This window comes from Nomascus leucogenys, chromosome 17, assembly GCF_006542625.1.
Source record: "Nomascus leucogenys isolate Asia chromosome 17, Asia_NLE_v1, whole genome shotgun sequence".
In the NCBI taxonomy this organism is placed as follows: Eukaryota; Metazoa; Chordata; class Mammalia; order Primates; family Hylobatidae; genus Nomascus; species Nomascus leucogenys.
The window spans coordinates 68,003,909-68,020,159 of record NC_044397.1 but is presented as its reverse complement, the minus strand read 5'-3'; the positions used below and the strand labels follow the sequence as shown (position 1 = coordinate 68,020,159).

The following is a 16,251-nucleotide window of genomic DNA, read 5'->3' as shown; positions in this document are numbered from 1 at the left end:
ACCAGCTTCCAGCCTGGAGCTCCCCTCACAGACAGGACCCTCTGTATCCATTCCTTTGCCAAGCTCCTTGGATCCCTAAACTTATTCAATTCCCTCTCGCTGATTCAAGCTCCAGTTCCAGCTTACAGTAACCACACTGGATTCTGACAACATCCAGGGTTTACGTTTCCCTGTACCACTCCACGTTGAGGTATGCCCAAACTTTCATAAGCAGAGGTTTCATCATCCTTGAAAAAAATAAATGATACCTGTCTACAGTTGACCCTTTCCCAATCACCCAGGCCTGTTTGTCAGTCTTCTCTGACTTGATGTTCTTCACATTATTCAGTTCTAGGGATTTTATCTACTTGACTATGAGTTAAGATCCCCAACTCCAAACTCTAAAGAATATCTTGTCTTTGAATGAGGAAAAAAATGTTTTCACTAGTACCAACTGCAGAGGCCAGATGATGCCAAGTGTAGGAGGGAGGGAGGATGGAAGGAGGAGAAGAGAAGGAGGAGAAGGAAGGAAGGAAGGAAGGAAGGAAGGAAGGAAGGAAGGAAGGAAGGAAAAAGGGGAGGGAAAAGGGGAGGGGAGGGGAGAGGAGGACAAAGGGAAGGGAGGGAGAGGAGAAGGAGAAGGAGGGAAGGAAGAAAGGAAGGAAGAAAGGGAGGGAGAGGGGGGGGAAGGGAAGGGAAGGGAGAAGGGAGGAGGAAGGGAAGGGAGAAGGGAGGGAGGGAGGGAGGGAGGGAGGGAAAGGAGAGGAAGGGGACAGAAGGGGAGGGGCCCAGAAAGATCTCTAACATGCAGAGTTATCAATTCATTCTCTGTATTACTAGGTACCCTTTAAACAACCCAGTTTTAAACCTCCATTCTCAATGATATTTACTCTTTCATAATAAATGCCTATCCTGACACTGCACATTATTAACTTAGCATATTCATATGCAATTAATTGATTCAGCAATTTCACATGCTTTAAATTGTATGCTCTACTAGTCTCTGCCAATAGCACCTGACCACATAGCAGGGGCAGCCTCCTGCTCATCCTACCGGGCATTCAGCATTCAGTGGTTAAAGGAGTTGTCTCTCCACCAACATAAGAGCTGGCCCCGCAGGAAGGGACATTCCTTCCTCCCTCATGATGGAACTTCAACTCCCTCAAGGACAGTTCACACTCATCTCCTCTGTGAGGCTCTTTGAGATTTAATGGGTTCCAGCCAGGCGTGGTGGCTCACGCCTGTAATCCCAGCACTTTGGGAGGCAGAGGCAGGTGGATCACTTGAGGTCAGGAGTTTGAGACAGGCCTGGCCAACGTGGTGAAACCTCGTCTCTACTAAAAATACAAAAATTAGGCCAGGCACGGTCGCTCACGCCTATAATCCCAACACTTTGGGAAGCCGAGGTGGGCGGATCACGAGGTCAAGATATCGAGACCATCCTGGCTGACATGGTGAAACCCTGTCTCTACTAAAATACAAAAATTAGCTGGGTGTGGTGTCACACGCCTGTAGTCCCAAGTCTCAGCACTTCTGGGAGGCAGAGGCAGGCAGACCACCTGAGGTCAAGAGTTCAAGACCAGCCTGGCCAACGTGGTGAAACCCCATCTCTACTAAAAATACAAAAATTAGGCTGGATGTGGTGGCTCACACCTGTAATCCCAACATCTTGGGAGGCCGAGGTGGGAGGATCACGAGGTCAAGAGATCGAGACCATCTGGCTGACATGGTGAAACCCCTCTCTACTAAAAACACAAAAATTAGCTGGGTGTGGTGTCACATGCCTGTAGTCCCAGCACTTTGGGAGGCAGAGGAAGGCAGATCATTTGAGGTTAGAGTTCAAGACCAGCCTGGCCAACATGGTAAAACCCTATCTCTACCAAAAATACAAAAATTAGGCCAGACGTGGTGATTCACGCCTGTAATCCCAACACCTTGGGAGCCCGATGCAGGCAGATCACGAGGTCAAGAGATCGAGACCATCCTGGCTGACACAGTGAAACCCCATCTCTACTAAAAATACAAAAATTAGCTAGGTGTGGTGACACAAGCTTGTAGTCCCAGCTACTCGGGAGTCTGAGGAAGGAGAATCGCTTGAACCCAGGAGGCAGAGCTTGCAGTGAACCGAGATCGTCCCACCACACTCCAGCCTGTCAACAGAGTGAGACTCCATCTCCCAAAAAATAAAACAAAAAAAAAACTAGCTGGGTGTGGTGGCACATGCCTGAAATCCCAGCTACTCAGGAGGCTGAGGTGGGAGGATCACTTGAACCCAGGAGGTGGAGGTTGCAGTGAACAGAGATTGCACCACTGCACTCCAGCCTAGGCGACAAAGACTCCATCTCAAATAAAAAAAGAGAGAGAGAGAGAGATAATGGGTCTGCCCTCTAGACTCCTGGCTCTCAGGAGGAATTATACACAATAGAATTCTGCCCATCTAATAGTATCCATCAATTTCTGGAAGGCAAGCTCATATGAAAAAATTTTCCCGTGTTCAACTCTTTTGCATGCACACAGAAGGTAGTTAATACATGTTGACTGCATTTAGTTTCAAGTAATTAATGACAAGTATTTAATCATTCAAGTGTTAAGTTTTAAAATTACTTCAGGGATTATATCTTGACCTGGTTTTATACTTTGAAACATAACTTGAACTAGCTTGAGCTGTCAAAGAAAAAAGAAACATAATTAGGTAATCTAATTTTTTAATGGATTAAGGGAGGGAAAATTTTTCTTAGGGATAGGCAATGAATATGAGGGATTAATGTTTTGTCGAGTTGTAATTTCATTGTTGCCAAGGCCCTCTGAGAAAATGACATGATATTTTTCCACATAAATCTGAAATTTCCAGCATTTGATGGATTTCTATTTTGTCTCAGATACTAGATGTTGGTGGGCAAAGAATGGAGAACTCCTGAAATTACAAACCCACTGCCTCGCCACTATCTTAAAAACTATTTTCTTCCTGAGTCTAACCAAGGCTCTGGTCAAACAGAGTTTGCAAGTGTAAGGAATGTAACAATATTCAAAATGCGGAGGCACACAGGACAGCTGTGGAAGTTACGAAAAAAGACGCTTACTCAGTGCCGCTCTCCACCATCTGCGTGAGGAGAGAGATGCCGTCCAGGTTTATAAACTCCTGGGCAAACGTGACATCCCGGGAGAGGCTGGCCAAGTCCTTCAGGGCTTCCAGCTTGGCGTCCATACTCGAGGACTGGATTCGTTCATGGAGCTGCTGGGCGTTCTGAGCCTTATGGGGCAAAAGCAAAGGGAAGAGTGTTGACAAACGAAACCACAACAGCAAAACAGATTTATGTTTCAATGAGAAACAGGGATACAAAGGCCAAAAGCGCAAGACTATCTGCATATTACAGAGTGGGCATCTCAAGGACAGGCTTCAAGGCTTCCAACCCAAACACTCCACCTTCAGAGCGAGGTCCGCTCATGTCACGACAGGAAGCAGTTGCATTCTTCTCAAAGGAGTTGGATTTCCATTTCGAGGAAAAGCAAGAGAAAGAGTACAAGATATTAAAGCCCTAGAAACTGAACAGGATGTGGCAGAAAGGAGGGAGGAAAGGGGAAGTATTTACCCTTTAAGTAACATTATTATGTAAAAGCAACTGAAAGCTATTTGCTTAGTTAAGCAATTACACAAATTTATAAAGCACGCTCACCTGTTCAGTCAATACTCTGAGTAATAACTGCCTACACATGTTCGGGAGCTTCATTAGCCACCCAAATGATCTTTCTAGATTACTGCAAATCTTTCAGCACTCCACAACGATGCTTGTAAATTTCAATTTTCAACATGTTGTTTCACATGCATTGGCTACTTGTGTGAATGTAAAACTAAATAATTAGGAAACCAAATTAACAGCTATGCCTAGAATTGCTTTTAAGGCATTTGCACTTGGCTTCTACATGCAGGACAGAGAAGAATCGAAGTATATTAGAGAAGCTGAACTTCTGGGTAATAATTTGTAGTCCAGATGTTTTATTCATCAAGTCAAGGTTTTCATATCTACCTTTCAGTTGAGGCAGGCAGTAAGAAAAACAAAGGAATAAAATGTTCTGCCTGTGTTTTTGCTTAATACAGATAACTAAGTTAACCCAAAATCACTGTAGTTGAAGCACTCTGCCATCATCATATTCTCCTTCTCCGGTACTTGCTTTCTCTTTTGAAACCGTGTTATATTTTAGAGAGGGAGAAGACAGGGTGTTGACCCCATTAATGAGGTATCTCTCCTCAACACACAACTGGTTACAACTCTCTCAGGAACCCCCTGTGAACTATCACAGGGTTAAGGTTGCAGAGTGCAGGCAGGAGAACCACATAGGTATTCAAGGCAAAACCAGTGCTGGCCACAGACTCTGCCTGGAACGGGGGAGGGAATCCATGTAGGTCCTAAGAGCAGAAGGACTCCACCCCAGCAGGTCCACAGCCACAGAGCCCTCCCCTCCCTGCCCAGTTCCCCCTCCACTGTCACCTGGAAGCAGCCCTCAAGAAGAGAAAAGGATTCAACAGGGGAACTGATGCAATTCTTTAGGACCTGAGACAGGGATAGAAACCATGCCCCCATCACTTGGTCACAGATGTGCTCAGGTCTCCCATTTAATTAAAACCAAAAACAGACACTTTGCATCAGAAATTAGAAAAGAAGGAAAAGAGCAGGGAAGAAAATGAGAGCCCTCCCTACTTCTCTATTCACTGATCTACAGATAATCCACACATCACTCAAATACTAAAAGGGAGAGTGGAGAGCTGGGTGAGAATTATTTATCTCTTAAAATTATTCAGGGATATAGTACTTTCCAAAATTTTCAAATGGATATACAGCATTCACATGAACATATAATAGTTAACCCAAGCAAATCATTTCAAATTCCTTGAAAAGTGTATTTTTTCTCCAAGAAGGATGTTTGCATTTACTATCTAGGTTATGACAATGAGTACCCAAAAATTATTTCATTGCCATTATTAATGCTAACTAATAGTGTTTGATGCAGTTGATACCAACATAAAAAAATAGCCAACAGTTAGTTACCTAGCACTTTTTATGAGCCTCTATTCTAAATACCTTCATAAAGTAATTCATTGAATCTGCACAATAGTCCCAACAGGTAGGTCCTATCATAGGCTTTATTTGACAAAGGAAATTGAAGTTTAGGGAAGTTAGGTAACTTTCCCAAGGTCACACAGCTTATCAGTGCTGAGGCTAAAATAGAACCTGGGCAGCTGGACTCCAGAAAACACATTGTAAACAGTGGATCTCAAATTGTTGCCTGTGTAAGAATCACCTGGATGACTTCTTAATACACAGACCAAGGGCCACTCCTAGAGTTTCTGGTTCTAAAGGCCTGGGGTGGGGTCCCAAAAAATTTGTTTAACAAGCCCCAGGTGTTGCTGCTGCTGGCCTGGGAATCACACGCTGAGGACCACCACTCTAAATCACTCAGGATGCTGCATCTCTCTATGATGATAGAATGAGCAGCTCTGATTGTGTCCTTCCTTTCTTCTTTCTTTCTTTCTTTTTCTTTCTTTCTTTCTTTCTTTCTTTCTTTCTTTCTCTTTCTCTCTCTCTCTCTCTCTCTCCCTCTCTCCCTCTCTCTCTCTCTCACTCCTTCCTTCCCTCCTTCCTTCCTTCCAAGTCTTGCTCCGTCACCCAGGCTGGAGTGCAGTGGCACAATCTCGACTCACTGTAACCTCTGCCTCCCAGGTTCAAGCGATTCTCCTGTATCAGCCTCCCGAGTAGCTGGGATTACAAGTTCCTGAACCATGCCTGGCTAATTTTTCTATTTTTAGTAGACACAGAGTTTCACCATGTTGGACAGGCTGGTCTTGAACTCCTGACCTCAGGTGATCCACCCGCCTTGGCCTCCCAAAGTGCTGGGATTACAGGTGTGAGCCACGGCGCCCGGCTGATTGTGTTTTTCAACTACTACCTGATCTTCCCCAGCTGTAACACAAGGAGGCCCTCCTGGTTTACAGTACCTAAAGAAAATGTGCTTGCCCTTTTAAAAGCTGTGCACTTTTAAGGAAGAACCTTTGCTAAGAAAACAAAGAAAAAGTCAATAATGTGGAAGCTAAGTAGACGGAATTTATTATACCTACTCTTATTAATATATACTTTATTATACCTATTCTTCCTACTTCATTTACATGCCTTCAAACTTACCTACTTAAAAGTAAATAAATAAATAAATTTTAAAATAAAAGAACTGAGGAGAGAAACAACAGAAACCTGAAAAGGACAAACGTCCCAAGCAGAGGAATCAAGACTGTGGAGTCCTCCCAAATCCCACAACTGCTCATGGGTTGCTGCTATAGAAATTGAAAATATTTTACCAAGATGGTCACATGTAAGAATAGCAAAGCAATATCCTAACTTGCTGGGATCTTAGCCAAGGAGTCACTCCCAGAAATAGCAGTAAAGCCTTCTCCAAATTGTCAAACTACAACAAAGCTCATAGACTCAATGGCCTGGAAAGTTCCTATGGAACTATTCACCCCTCTCCTTCACTCACTCACCCTGGCGCCTGAGAATGATGTGTTCTGTTGGCATGAAGCTGTTCTTAACTCTCCCCGCAGGGCTTGCTCCTTCCCTTAGTACCCATATCTAAGGAGACAACTTTTCTTTAAAAAGTGCAGTTCCCACAGTGTTTGCTTTAGGGTAAATTTCCTTCTTCATCCTAGGACATAGGTGAACAACTAGAGGAGACACATCACTAAAGAGGATGGGAGGACTGTGGTAAGCCAGGTGGCGAGGGGACCATGATGGAAACCTCCATGAGCCAGGAGTCAGAGGCAGGGCTACTTACATCTCTGCCACTGGCTACCTCCAGGGCCGCAGTAAACTTCTCTCTTCACCTCTCTTGGCCTCATTTTCCCCATCGGTAGGTACACCAAGGAACTGTGATGAGATCATGTTTAAGGTTCCCTTCCACCCACAGTGTGACAGAGTGCATCTCAGCTGGGCAGTAACACTCATCATGGAGTCCGCCAGGAAAAGGTGCTCCACAGAGGTGAGTTCCAGAAGTGACCTCCAATCAAAATATTATGTCAAACTGGTGGGACCCTTTTAATGCAATATTTTTCCAGTTGGATCCAGAACAGGCAGGGATATACCTTCTTTTTGTCTTCTTTAATTTCTAAATAATCTGGAAATACAACTTTTATTATATAAAAAAAGTGGGAATCAAAGTTTTTATTCTGAAAAGATAGGAGTTTTGTAAGGAAATTTTGTTCTCAGATATCAGTTATTGTAGATCACTCTTTATATAATTTTATATATTTATATATAAATATATGTATTCTCAGACAAGTCTTTCCAGTTATCCAGTGGAAAGGAATATTCCTTCAAAATCCTCAGGATCCTCATTCATTGATTCAACAAATACTTCTGAAAAGCTTGACATTGTTCCGCACATTTGGGATACAGCAACAAATAAGACAGCCACGGTTCTCACCCTCCTGGGGCTCACCCACCTTGGTGTGGCAGGTGGACAACTTCTAAAATTAGCAATAAAAAATCAAATATTGATGTTTCATAGCAAAACCTAAAGTGGAGGGTTTGTGTTAGAGAGTGACTGATGGCTTCTTTAGATGGAGTGGTTTTCAGGGACAAGCAACCTAAGGAAGTGACATTCAAGGAGATCTGACTGACAAGAAGGACCCCACCACATTGGGGAGTGGAATATTCTGGGCAGCATCAATGGTTAGTGCCAAAGCCCTGATTCAGGTGGAACAAGCCTGGCCTGTCTGGAGGGAGAGAAAGGAGAGGACTGATGTGTCTGGGGTCTGCAAGCCAGGGGGCGTGGAGGGAAGTGAGGATGTGGAAGCAGTAGACAAGGTAGCCTAGGGTGTTCGTGAGCATGCAAAGCTGAAGGAATCCCTGGTGGTGATGTGCTTCCCTGAATGGATGCATGTAAATATCTGAGATGGATGTGTGTATATTTGGAGCCCTTAAAACAGCATTCATAGCCAAACATTGAGCAACCATTGTGTTTACCAATAAGACAATGGTGAAATAGTCATGACATAGTCATAGGATGAAATATTATATGGAACTACATATGGAACTTTTAGAGAATGTAAAATAGTGTGAGAACATCCTCACGAGGCAATATTAAGAGAAATAGCCAAGATGCAAATATATTTTATTGTTTATGGGAAGTGGGAATATGCACAGTGGAGTGTGTGTATCTGCTAGAATGTAATGTCACTCAGCACATAGGAGTGTGTCTGGCATTCACCATGAGTTCAAAACACATTTCACTAAATGAATGTACAAATGAATACATATATATATATGAATGTATAAATGAATATATATATGAACCTGTAAATGAATATATATACATTCATGTATGCACACATATGTATCCACACATTTGCATACAAATGGTCAAAGAAGGCAAGTAGATGTGACCTGTGGTTATTTATGAATTGTAATATTCTAAACAATTTTCTTTGCAGGAAGCCTTATTTTTTGCATTTTCCATAATGAATTTGCACCATTTTTATATTTGAGAGGAAAGAGTCAACATTATTAAAAAAATAAGATAGCCTTCGTTCTGATTTTTCAAGCAACCAGAACACATGAAAAGAATCTAATAGTCATGTAGGTCTCTGTATCAGACAGCAAGTTATATTTTCTGGTATTGTTCTAGGGATAGAAAAAAGTTTTACTTTGGGCCATTGAAACAGCTGGATATGGCTACCTCGTGTCCCAGATAGGAAAGGGTTCTGGACCCAGACTCCAGACTCCAAGCGAGGAAACAGCTCATAAAGGATTAGCCGTGGGCACAGGAAAGGGTACTGGTAGTGTGTGCGTGTTAAGCATTTAACATCTCTCTCTCTTGAAGATACAAGTTAAAATCATCCCCAAGAAACTTCTAGCATAACTCTGGATCCATGATGCCAATTAAAAAGTAGTCTAAAAACATCCTTAGGTTCAACAGTTTAATAGATATCTTCAAATGTACGCTCAATGTTGCCCAGCAATCCAATATTTTCCTGGAATGTTCACTGTGCCCCTTCAGAATGACTCCTCCACACCTTTTCTTCTCTCCTTAAACTCCCTCTATGCCTTTCTGCTGCCTCCCCTCCACTAGTGGTCATTTAATTGAGGAAATCAAAGCAATCAGCCAGGAGTTCCTTCATCTTCCTACTTCTAACAGCATCAGCTGCTGGCATCTCTGCCCTCAAGCTCTGCTTCCTCCTGATAGATGCTGTGTGGCAGGGACCCTGTTTCCTATCAGAAGTCAGCTCTTCCCCTCAGCTCTGGATCTCCTCTCCCCTGGCCTTCTCAAGTATTTTACTTCAAATTTATCTCCTTTTTTTCTGTATCATCAGTTCTCTCTCTGTAGTGGATCATTTCCAGCTGCGAAAGTCTCTAATATCTCCCATCTTCAAAAAAAAAAAAATAAACAGAAAGGTAAAAACATCCATTGACCCAGTTTCCCTACAGCTACTTCCTCATTTCTCTGCTTGCATTTTCAGCAAAAGTTTTGGAAGAGGGAGTAGCTCTCAAGTGTTGCCTCCATTCTACCTCCTATTCTCCCCGCACCTCCTATTCTTCCCGCTCTCATGAGGCGCCCCTGTCCAGCCCCGCATGGAGAGTGTCTCCATCATGCTATTCATACTTCTAGGTGGCAGCCCAGGGACCACCCTCATCGCATCATCTTTATTATCTGGACAGCCTCCAACACACCTAAGTACTCCCTCCTCCTCGAAACACTTTGCTCACCTGGCCTCTCGCTTGGCTCCTCCTCTAAACCTTAAGAGTGTCCCCAGGGATCTGTGCTGAGCCCTGTCCTCTACTTTCCCCATGGTGACCTCTTCCAGCCCACAGCTTTAAATGACATTTCTATGGGGGTGGCTGACACACCTGCATCTCTCTAGGCTTCCTAGTTAACAGCATGCAGTTAATTTTGCCAGAGCACCGGGAGGAACAGGACATCCTTCCTCAAAGAGCACCACATCCTGAAGTTCTGGGGCTCACCCTCCACAACACTCCTTCCAACTCTCCAATTCCCTACAAGACAGGTAGCCCAAGCCCCTGCATCTCCTGAACCCGCAAGAAACTCCGACCCTGTGCCCTGGCCACCCCTGCAATCTGTCCTTGGGCAGCAGCCTGGGGATCCTGTGTCTCCTCTGCCTGCTAGCCTCCACTGGCTTCTTCTCCCATAAGCTAGGCCTCTGAGAGTGATGGCAAGAAATAGAATTTAAGGCATTTTACAACCCTGTATTAGTTTCTCAAACCAGGAGAGAAAAATTGAAAACTGGAATTAAAAGGAAAAAAAAAGTTAATGGGCTTATTGTTAAGAATCTCCGATAACTGAATCCACACAGTGACTGAGATAATACTGTTTTTCTTATTGCTAGAGGGAATAAGACCCAAAAATCATTATGACAGGCCCTCTGACCTAGATAATGCTGATACCCGCTCCCTAAACCAGAAAGAGTAGAAAGCAAGGATTATGCTTACAGCTGACAAAGCAACAGTAGGGACCTGATGAGCAGTTCTGCTTTCTATAATACATCAACACAGGCCAAAAGAAGGCATAATGGGCAATAATTCAGTTTGCTTATAATAGGGTTCACAAAAAATCTCATAGTTTGCAATCCTGACATGTTTTTAGCATGGGACATTATGATTCACCTCTTTTGTACTATAATGGCTCTATAATATGTATTTGTGTATTTCTTTAATTAAAAACAATATCAGCACATGAGATAGGTAGAAATATATGAGTACAGCCAGGTATGGTGGCTCACACCTGTAATCCCAGCGTTTTGGGAGGCTGAGGCGAGCAGATAACTTGAGGTCAGGAATTCGAGACCAGCCTTGCCAACATGGGGAAACCCCATCTCTACTAAAAATACAAAAATTAGCCGGGCATGATGGCCACGCCTGTAGTCCCAGCTACTCGGGAGGCTGAGGCAGGAGAATCACTTGAACCCAGGAGGCGGAGATTTTGGTGAGCTGAAATTGTGCCACTATACTCCAGCCTGCGTGACAGAGCAAGACTCCATCTCAAAAAAAAAAAAAAAAAAATATATATATGTATATGCACACACACACACATATGAGTACTACTGGAAGTTATCAAATAAAAAAATAAAGTTAGCCCAAAGTTAACAGTTTCTTGCAGGCATCCCTTGAGAAACATTTTATCCTTTTATCTGAATATATATACACCTCCTTTCCACATACATAACAGGCATCCTTCTATACAGGATGTTCTGCAACCTGCTTTTGTGTTAATGACATACTTTAGGGATACCTCCTCGGCAGCACGTATCACATTCTTACTAACAACTGCACAGTATTCTACAACATAAAAATTACCTACTGCACTTACCTAGTCCAACTGATAGATATATAAGAGGTTCCCAGTTCCCAGTTTTTGATCACTAAAAACAATAATGCATATAGCCATGCTTGGGCGTGTGTGTGTGTGTGTGTGTGTGTGTGTGTGTGTGTGTGTTCGTCCTGCAGTGCTTTTGTGAGTCTATTTATTATATAAATCCCCAGCAGCAGTACTGTTAAGACAAAGATATATGTATTTTAAACTTGGGTGAATACCACTAAATTGCCCCCAAAGAGGGCACACAAATAGATTCTACTTCAAATTTTCAAAATCCTGACCCCACAGCATGTTTTCCTCACACTTAGATTATCTAGGACTATAGATTTTCATCTTTAAGAGAGAGATTGAAGTTCTTCTCAGCTAGATAGATAGATAGATACATACATACATACATACACAGACATCATTTTGTTTATTTTTCCCTTGTTCATAGCTTTTGGCAGCCTGTCTTTTGGGACGGTTTCTTTATCCACTCATAAAAAATCTTGCAAATGAATGAATTGGACCTCCATTATGCAGTTGTCAATTATTTTTTCTAATGTTGTTTTTTACTTTGTTTCTGGAATTCTTTCCAAACACAAAGTTTTTGTGGGGTTGTTTTAATTTTTTGGTAGTCAAATTTATTGATCTTTTTCTTTATGGCTTCTGTGTTTTGTGTTCTACTTAGAAGTTTCTCTCTATTCCAAGACTACAAATATAGTCACCGTAAGCACTTCTTAAAACAAAAATTTCAGAAAAGTAATAACAGTCTGGCAAGCCAAGCTGCTTCTGATACAAACAATAGCCAAAGCTGATTTTAAAATATGCTGCATGCAACAGAGGACCTCAGACTCCATGCCCACAGCTATTACGATCATGGCAGGTAAGAGACACTACTCAGCTCTGCATACAGAAGCTCCCCAAACCTTGACTGCTCCAAAGGTCACACACAGTTGTACACATTCTCTGGGTGCGTTCCTGGCTATACACATATATATATAGATAGATTTTTTTTTTTTTTTTTTGAGACAGGGTCTCGCTCTGTCACCCAGGCTGGAGTGCAGTGGCATGATCTCAGCTCACTGTAACCTCCGCCTCCCGGGGTCAAGCAATTCTCTGCCTCAGCCTGCCGAGAGGCTGGGATTACAGGTGCCCACCACTGTGCCCAGCTAATTTTTGTATTTTTAGTAGTGACAGGGTTTTGCCATCTTGGCCAGGCTGGTCTTGAACTCCTGACCTCATGATCTACCCGCCTCGGCCTCCCAAAGTGCTGGGATTACAGGTGTGAGCCACCGCACGCAGCCTATATTCTTTATGGTAACAGGAGATGGATAAAGATACCACACTAGAAAGATACACTTGTTTAACACGACCACTAGAGAGACTGTCTAAAGATGTACCAGGCAGTGGAGAAGCAGCAGCCATGTACAAGGCCTATTACAAATCAATTAAACAGTGCAGGTTGTTTGTTTAGATCTTCTAGTATTAGTGACCTATTTCTCTAGAAACAATCCAGAAGGGACTGTTCTGTGATAAAGGGAGACAGAAAACAAATTCATCAATCAACAAAAAGACCACCTTTGACAGAGTGGAGGTAAAACTCAGCATAGCTACACATTACATAAAAACAGGAGTGTGTGTGTGTGTGTGTGTGCGTGCGCACGTGGGCGTGTGTGTACCCATGTGGGTGTTGAGATGTCCTTATTTGGCTTCAGGGAGAGTTCAGCTGAGGCAGACGAAGGAACTTCGAAAGCTAGTATAACACCATCTGCTGGCTTTTTTATGGTACTCTAATAGGTGGTTTTTTTTAACATATTTTTATTGTGTATGTAAAAATGAACAAGCATATGCAACTTATATTTTTCAGCTACACGCAAAATTATAAAAAATAACCTATTTAAAGTTCATAGATCTCAAATTTCTGGCTTATAGAGTAACTTCTCAATTCTAGACCCTGTGGCTACAGCCAAACCACAAGGTGATTGCTTAAAATGCAGATTCCTGGGCCCTATTCCCAAATATTGTAATCCAGCCTCTCTGTTAAGGCCCCAGACATCAGCATTTTCAAACTTCCACAGCTGATCCAGGTTTGGGGATCACTGCTTTTTGGAAAATGTAAGCCAGTCTTTTGTAGGTGGGCTCCTATCTTTTTATTTATTTTATTTATTTATTTATTTTTTTTTTGACACAGAGACAGAGTCTCACTCTGTCTCCCAGGCTGGAGCACAGTAGTGTGATCTCTGCTCACTGCAAGCTCCACCTCATGGGTTCACGCCATTCTCCTGCCTCAGCCTCCCGAGTAGCTGGGACTACAGGTGCCTACCACCATGCCTGACTAATTTTTTTTGTATTTTTAGTAGAGACAGGGTTTACACCGTGTTAGCCAGGATGGTCTTGATCTCCTGACCTCATGATCCGCCTGCCTCGGCCTCCCAAAGTGCTGGGATTACAGGCGTGAGCCACCGCGCCCGGCTGCTCCCATCTTTTAATAGTGTCTCTTACACTGGCTTTCACATCTTTCCATTCATTGAGCTGGGAATGTGAGGATCATTATCTCAAGAACACAAATTCCATTCTTCCTGATGACAAGTCATGCTAAGTTTCTTTTGGGATGCTGAAAAATTTCACTCTGCCTAACATCTAGCCTTCTTTCAAGGAGTGACTTAGATTGTGGAAATTTTGTTCATGAATCCACAGCAATAAAAAAATGAAACTAACTCCTTCTGTGGCTTAGAGAAGGCTTTGATTAAAAAGCTGTCTTTTAGACTCTAAAATGAAATAAAAGGAAAGGTCTACTTTTTCTGTCCAGCAAGCAGATGATGACTTTTAGCAGATAAATAGAAACTACAAAAACCAAATAAAACAATGGTCTAAATGTCAAATTAACATTCATTCATGCTGACTTGAGTAAGAAGACCGATGCAACGTCAGACAAAAATGCCTCAGCTCATCATGTAGCCACTGAAAAATGAGTAACGATTATAATTTCCATTAAGTCGCAAAGCAGGCATCAAAGACAGTTCAGCCAACTGTAGCAACTCACTCCATTAAGCTCATCACTGTTTTTAGGTTCAGGATGTTATTGGGTAAAATGTTTAAGAGTTTCTAAGCCACACTAATGTAATTTTCAACAATAAGAATTTATGGTAGTTACAGTACCCACAGCTTAATTTTAGCCAGATGCTTTTCCCAATTTTTAAATTTATTTTTAGCCTACCACATGGCTTCAGTGGAAACTGAAAATGATAGTTAGACACAGCTTTCATCACATATGCAGAGTGAAAACAGTAACACTTGGTGTATTTGGGGCAGATAATTTTTTAGGAAAGAAATGAAATGCACTGTAAAATAATACAGTTAAATATGCTAATGTTACTACCTAAAGTATCTCCAAGCAAGTAGGAAAGATCAAGAAAAGAGACATCACTGGCTACAATAGTCTAAATATACTGTAGCATCTTGTTTAGCAGCTTTAATTCAGAAGACTCTAAAGTTCTTTACGTAGAATCAGCTGTCAATGGATCAGTGAAGTGGTCAATATTTCTAAATTATTTTTATGGATTGTCATAATAACCCATTAAATCTATAAAATACTTAAACTCTCTCTCTCTTTCACACACACACACACACACATACACACACACACAGACTTTTTTTTTTTTTGAGACGGAGTCTCACTCTCTCGCCCAGGCTGGAGTGCAGTGGCGTGATCTCCGCTTACTGCAAGCTCCGCCTCTTGGGTTCACGCCATTCTCTAGCCTCAGCCTCTCAAGTAGCCGGGACTACAGGCGTCTGCCACCACATCCGGCTAATTTTTTGTATTTTTAGTAGAGACAAGGTTTCACTGTGTTAGCCAAGATGGTCTCGATCTCCCAACCTCGTGATCCACTCGCCTCAGCCTCCCAAAGTGTTGGGATCACAGGCGTGAGCCACCGCGCCCAGCTACACTGACTTTAAAGGGAAGTAACCGACTTTGGTTTTGTTTGCTTTGTTTGTTGTCTGAATTTGCTCAGATGGCATTAGGTGGATGTGTGAGCAGGTGGGTAAAACCAATTGGTACAGGTGAGTGAGCCCAGCTGTAACACAGAAGTTGTTAAGATGACCTCCAAACTCAAACCTTAAAGCAGAGGTGTCCAATCTTTTGGCTTCCCTGGGCCACAGGAAGAAGAAGAATGTCTTGGGCCACACATAAAATACACTAACGATAGCTGATGAACTAAATAAAATACAAAACAACTCATAATGTTTTAAGAAAGTTCATGAATTTGTGAATTCAAAGCTATCCTGGGCCGCAGGTTAGACAAGCTTGCCCTTCACTTGGAATAAGGTTTTCCTCCTCTGCAGTGGGAAATCTATGGAGGGGCATTCCTGCTAATCCAGAATCTGCATGTCAGGACATTCTGGAAGCCTTTTGCTTTGCACTTAAAGTCAACCTCAAAAATTAATATCCCACAATCATATATAGCAGAAATGCGGAGCAAAGAGTTTGCTGGGAAGTTAGAAGCTAAGATCGACTTACTGGAGATGTGGTTAATCGAAGGATAGTGCCATTTTTTATCTCATTGCGGTTCTGGAAAAGAAAGAAAAAATCTTTGTAAATTTTCAAGTAGGAGCTTGGTAAAGAAGAGAACAAAGGCAAATATAATCTAGCAGATATAATAGGCATTCAGTTTATTCTCACTTGAATAATTTTTAATTATTTCTATAAAGGCTGTTAACTTTCTATCTGACAATATTCAGTACAAAGGAAGTGAGTATAAACCCAAAGAAAAGGAATATGGGTCCCAAGTATAGCAAACAAAAAAAGTAATTTTAAAAGGTTATTAAGGGCATATGACCAGACTCCTACATTTCGACAATTCCTGACTCCTACAATTGCACTCCTACATATTTACTCAAGAGAACTGAAAGCATATG

General features: G+C 42.3%; 1 protein-coding gene across 7 annotated transcripts in view; it reads right to left on the bottom strand.

Annotated features, from left to right (window-relative positions):
• ELMO1 (engulfment and cell motility 1) overlaps positions 1-16,251 on the bottom strand; it is a 592,800-nt gene that overhangs the window by 403,690 nt on the left and 172,859 nt on the right. For all 7 annotated transcript variants that reach the window (XR_004026459.1, XM_003268937.4, XM_030796572.1 and 4 more), the window contains 2 exons: positions 15,854-15,904; positions 3,060-3,229 (listed from right to left, as the gene is read on the bottom strand). Coding sequence is in view for 6 of the 7 variants with exons in the window: in XM_003268937.4 (XP_003268985.1) it covers positions 3,060-3,229; positions 15,854-15,904 (221 nt within the window). In the remaining variant the exon portion in view is untranslated. The remainder of the gene's footprint in view (positions 1-3,059; positions 3,230-15,853; positions 15,905-16,251) is intronic.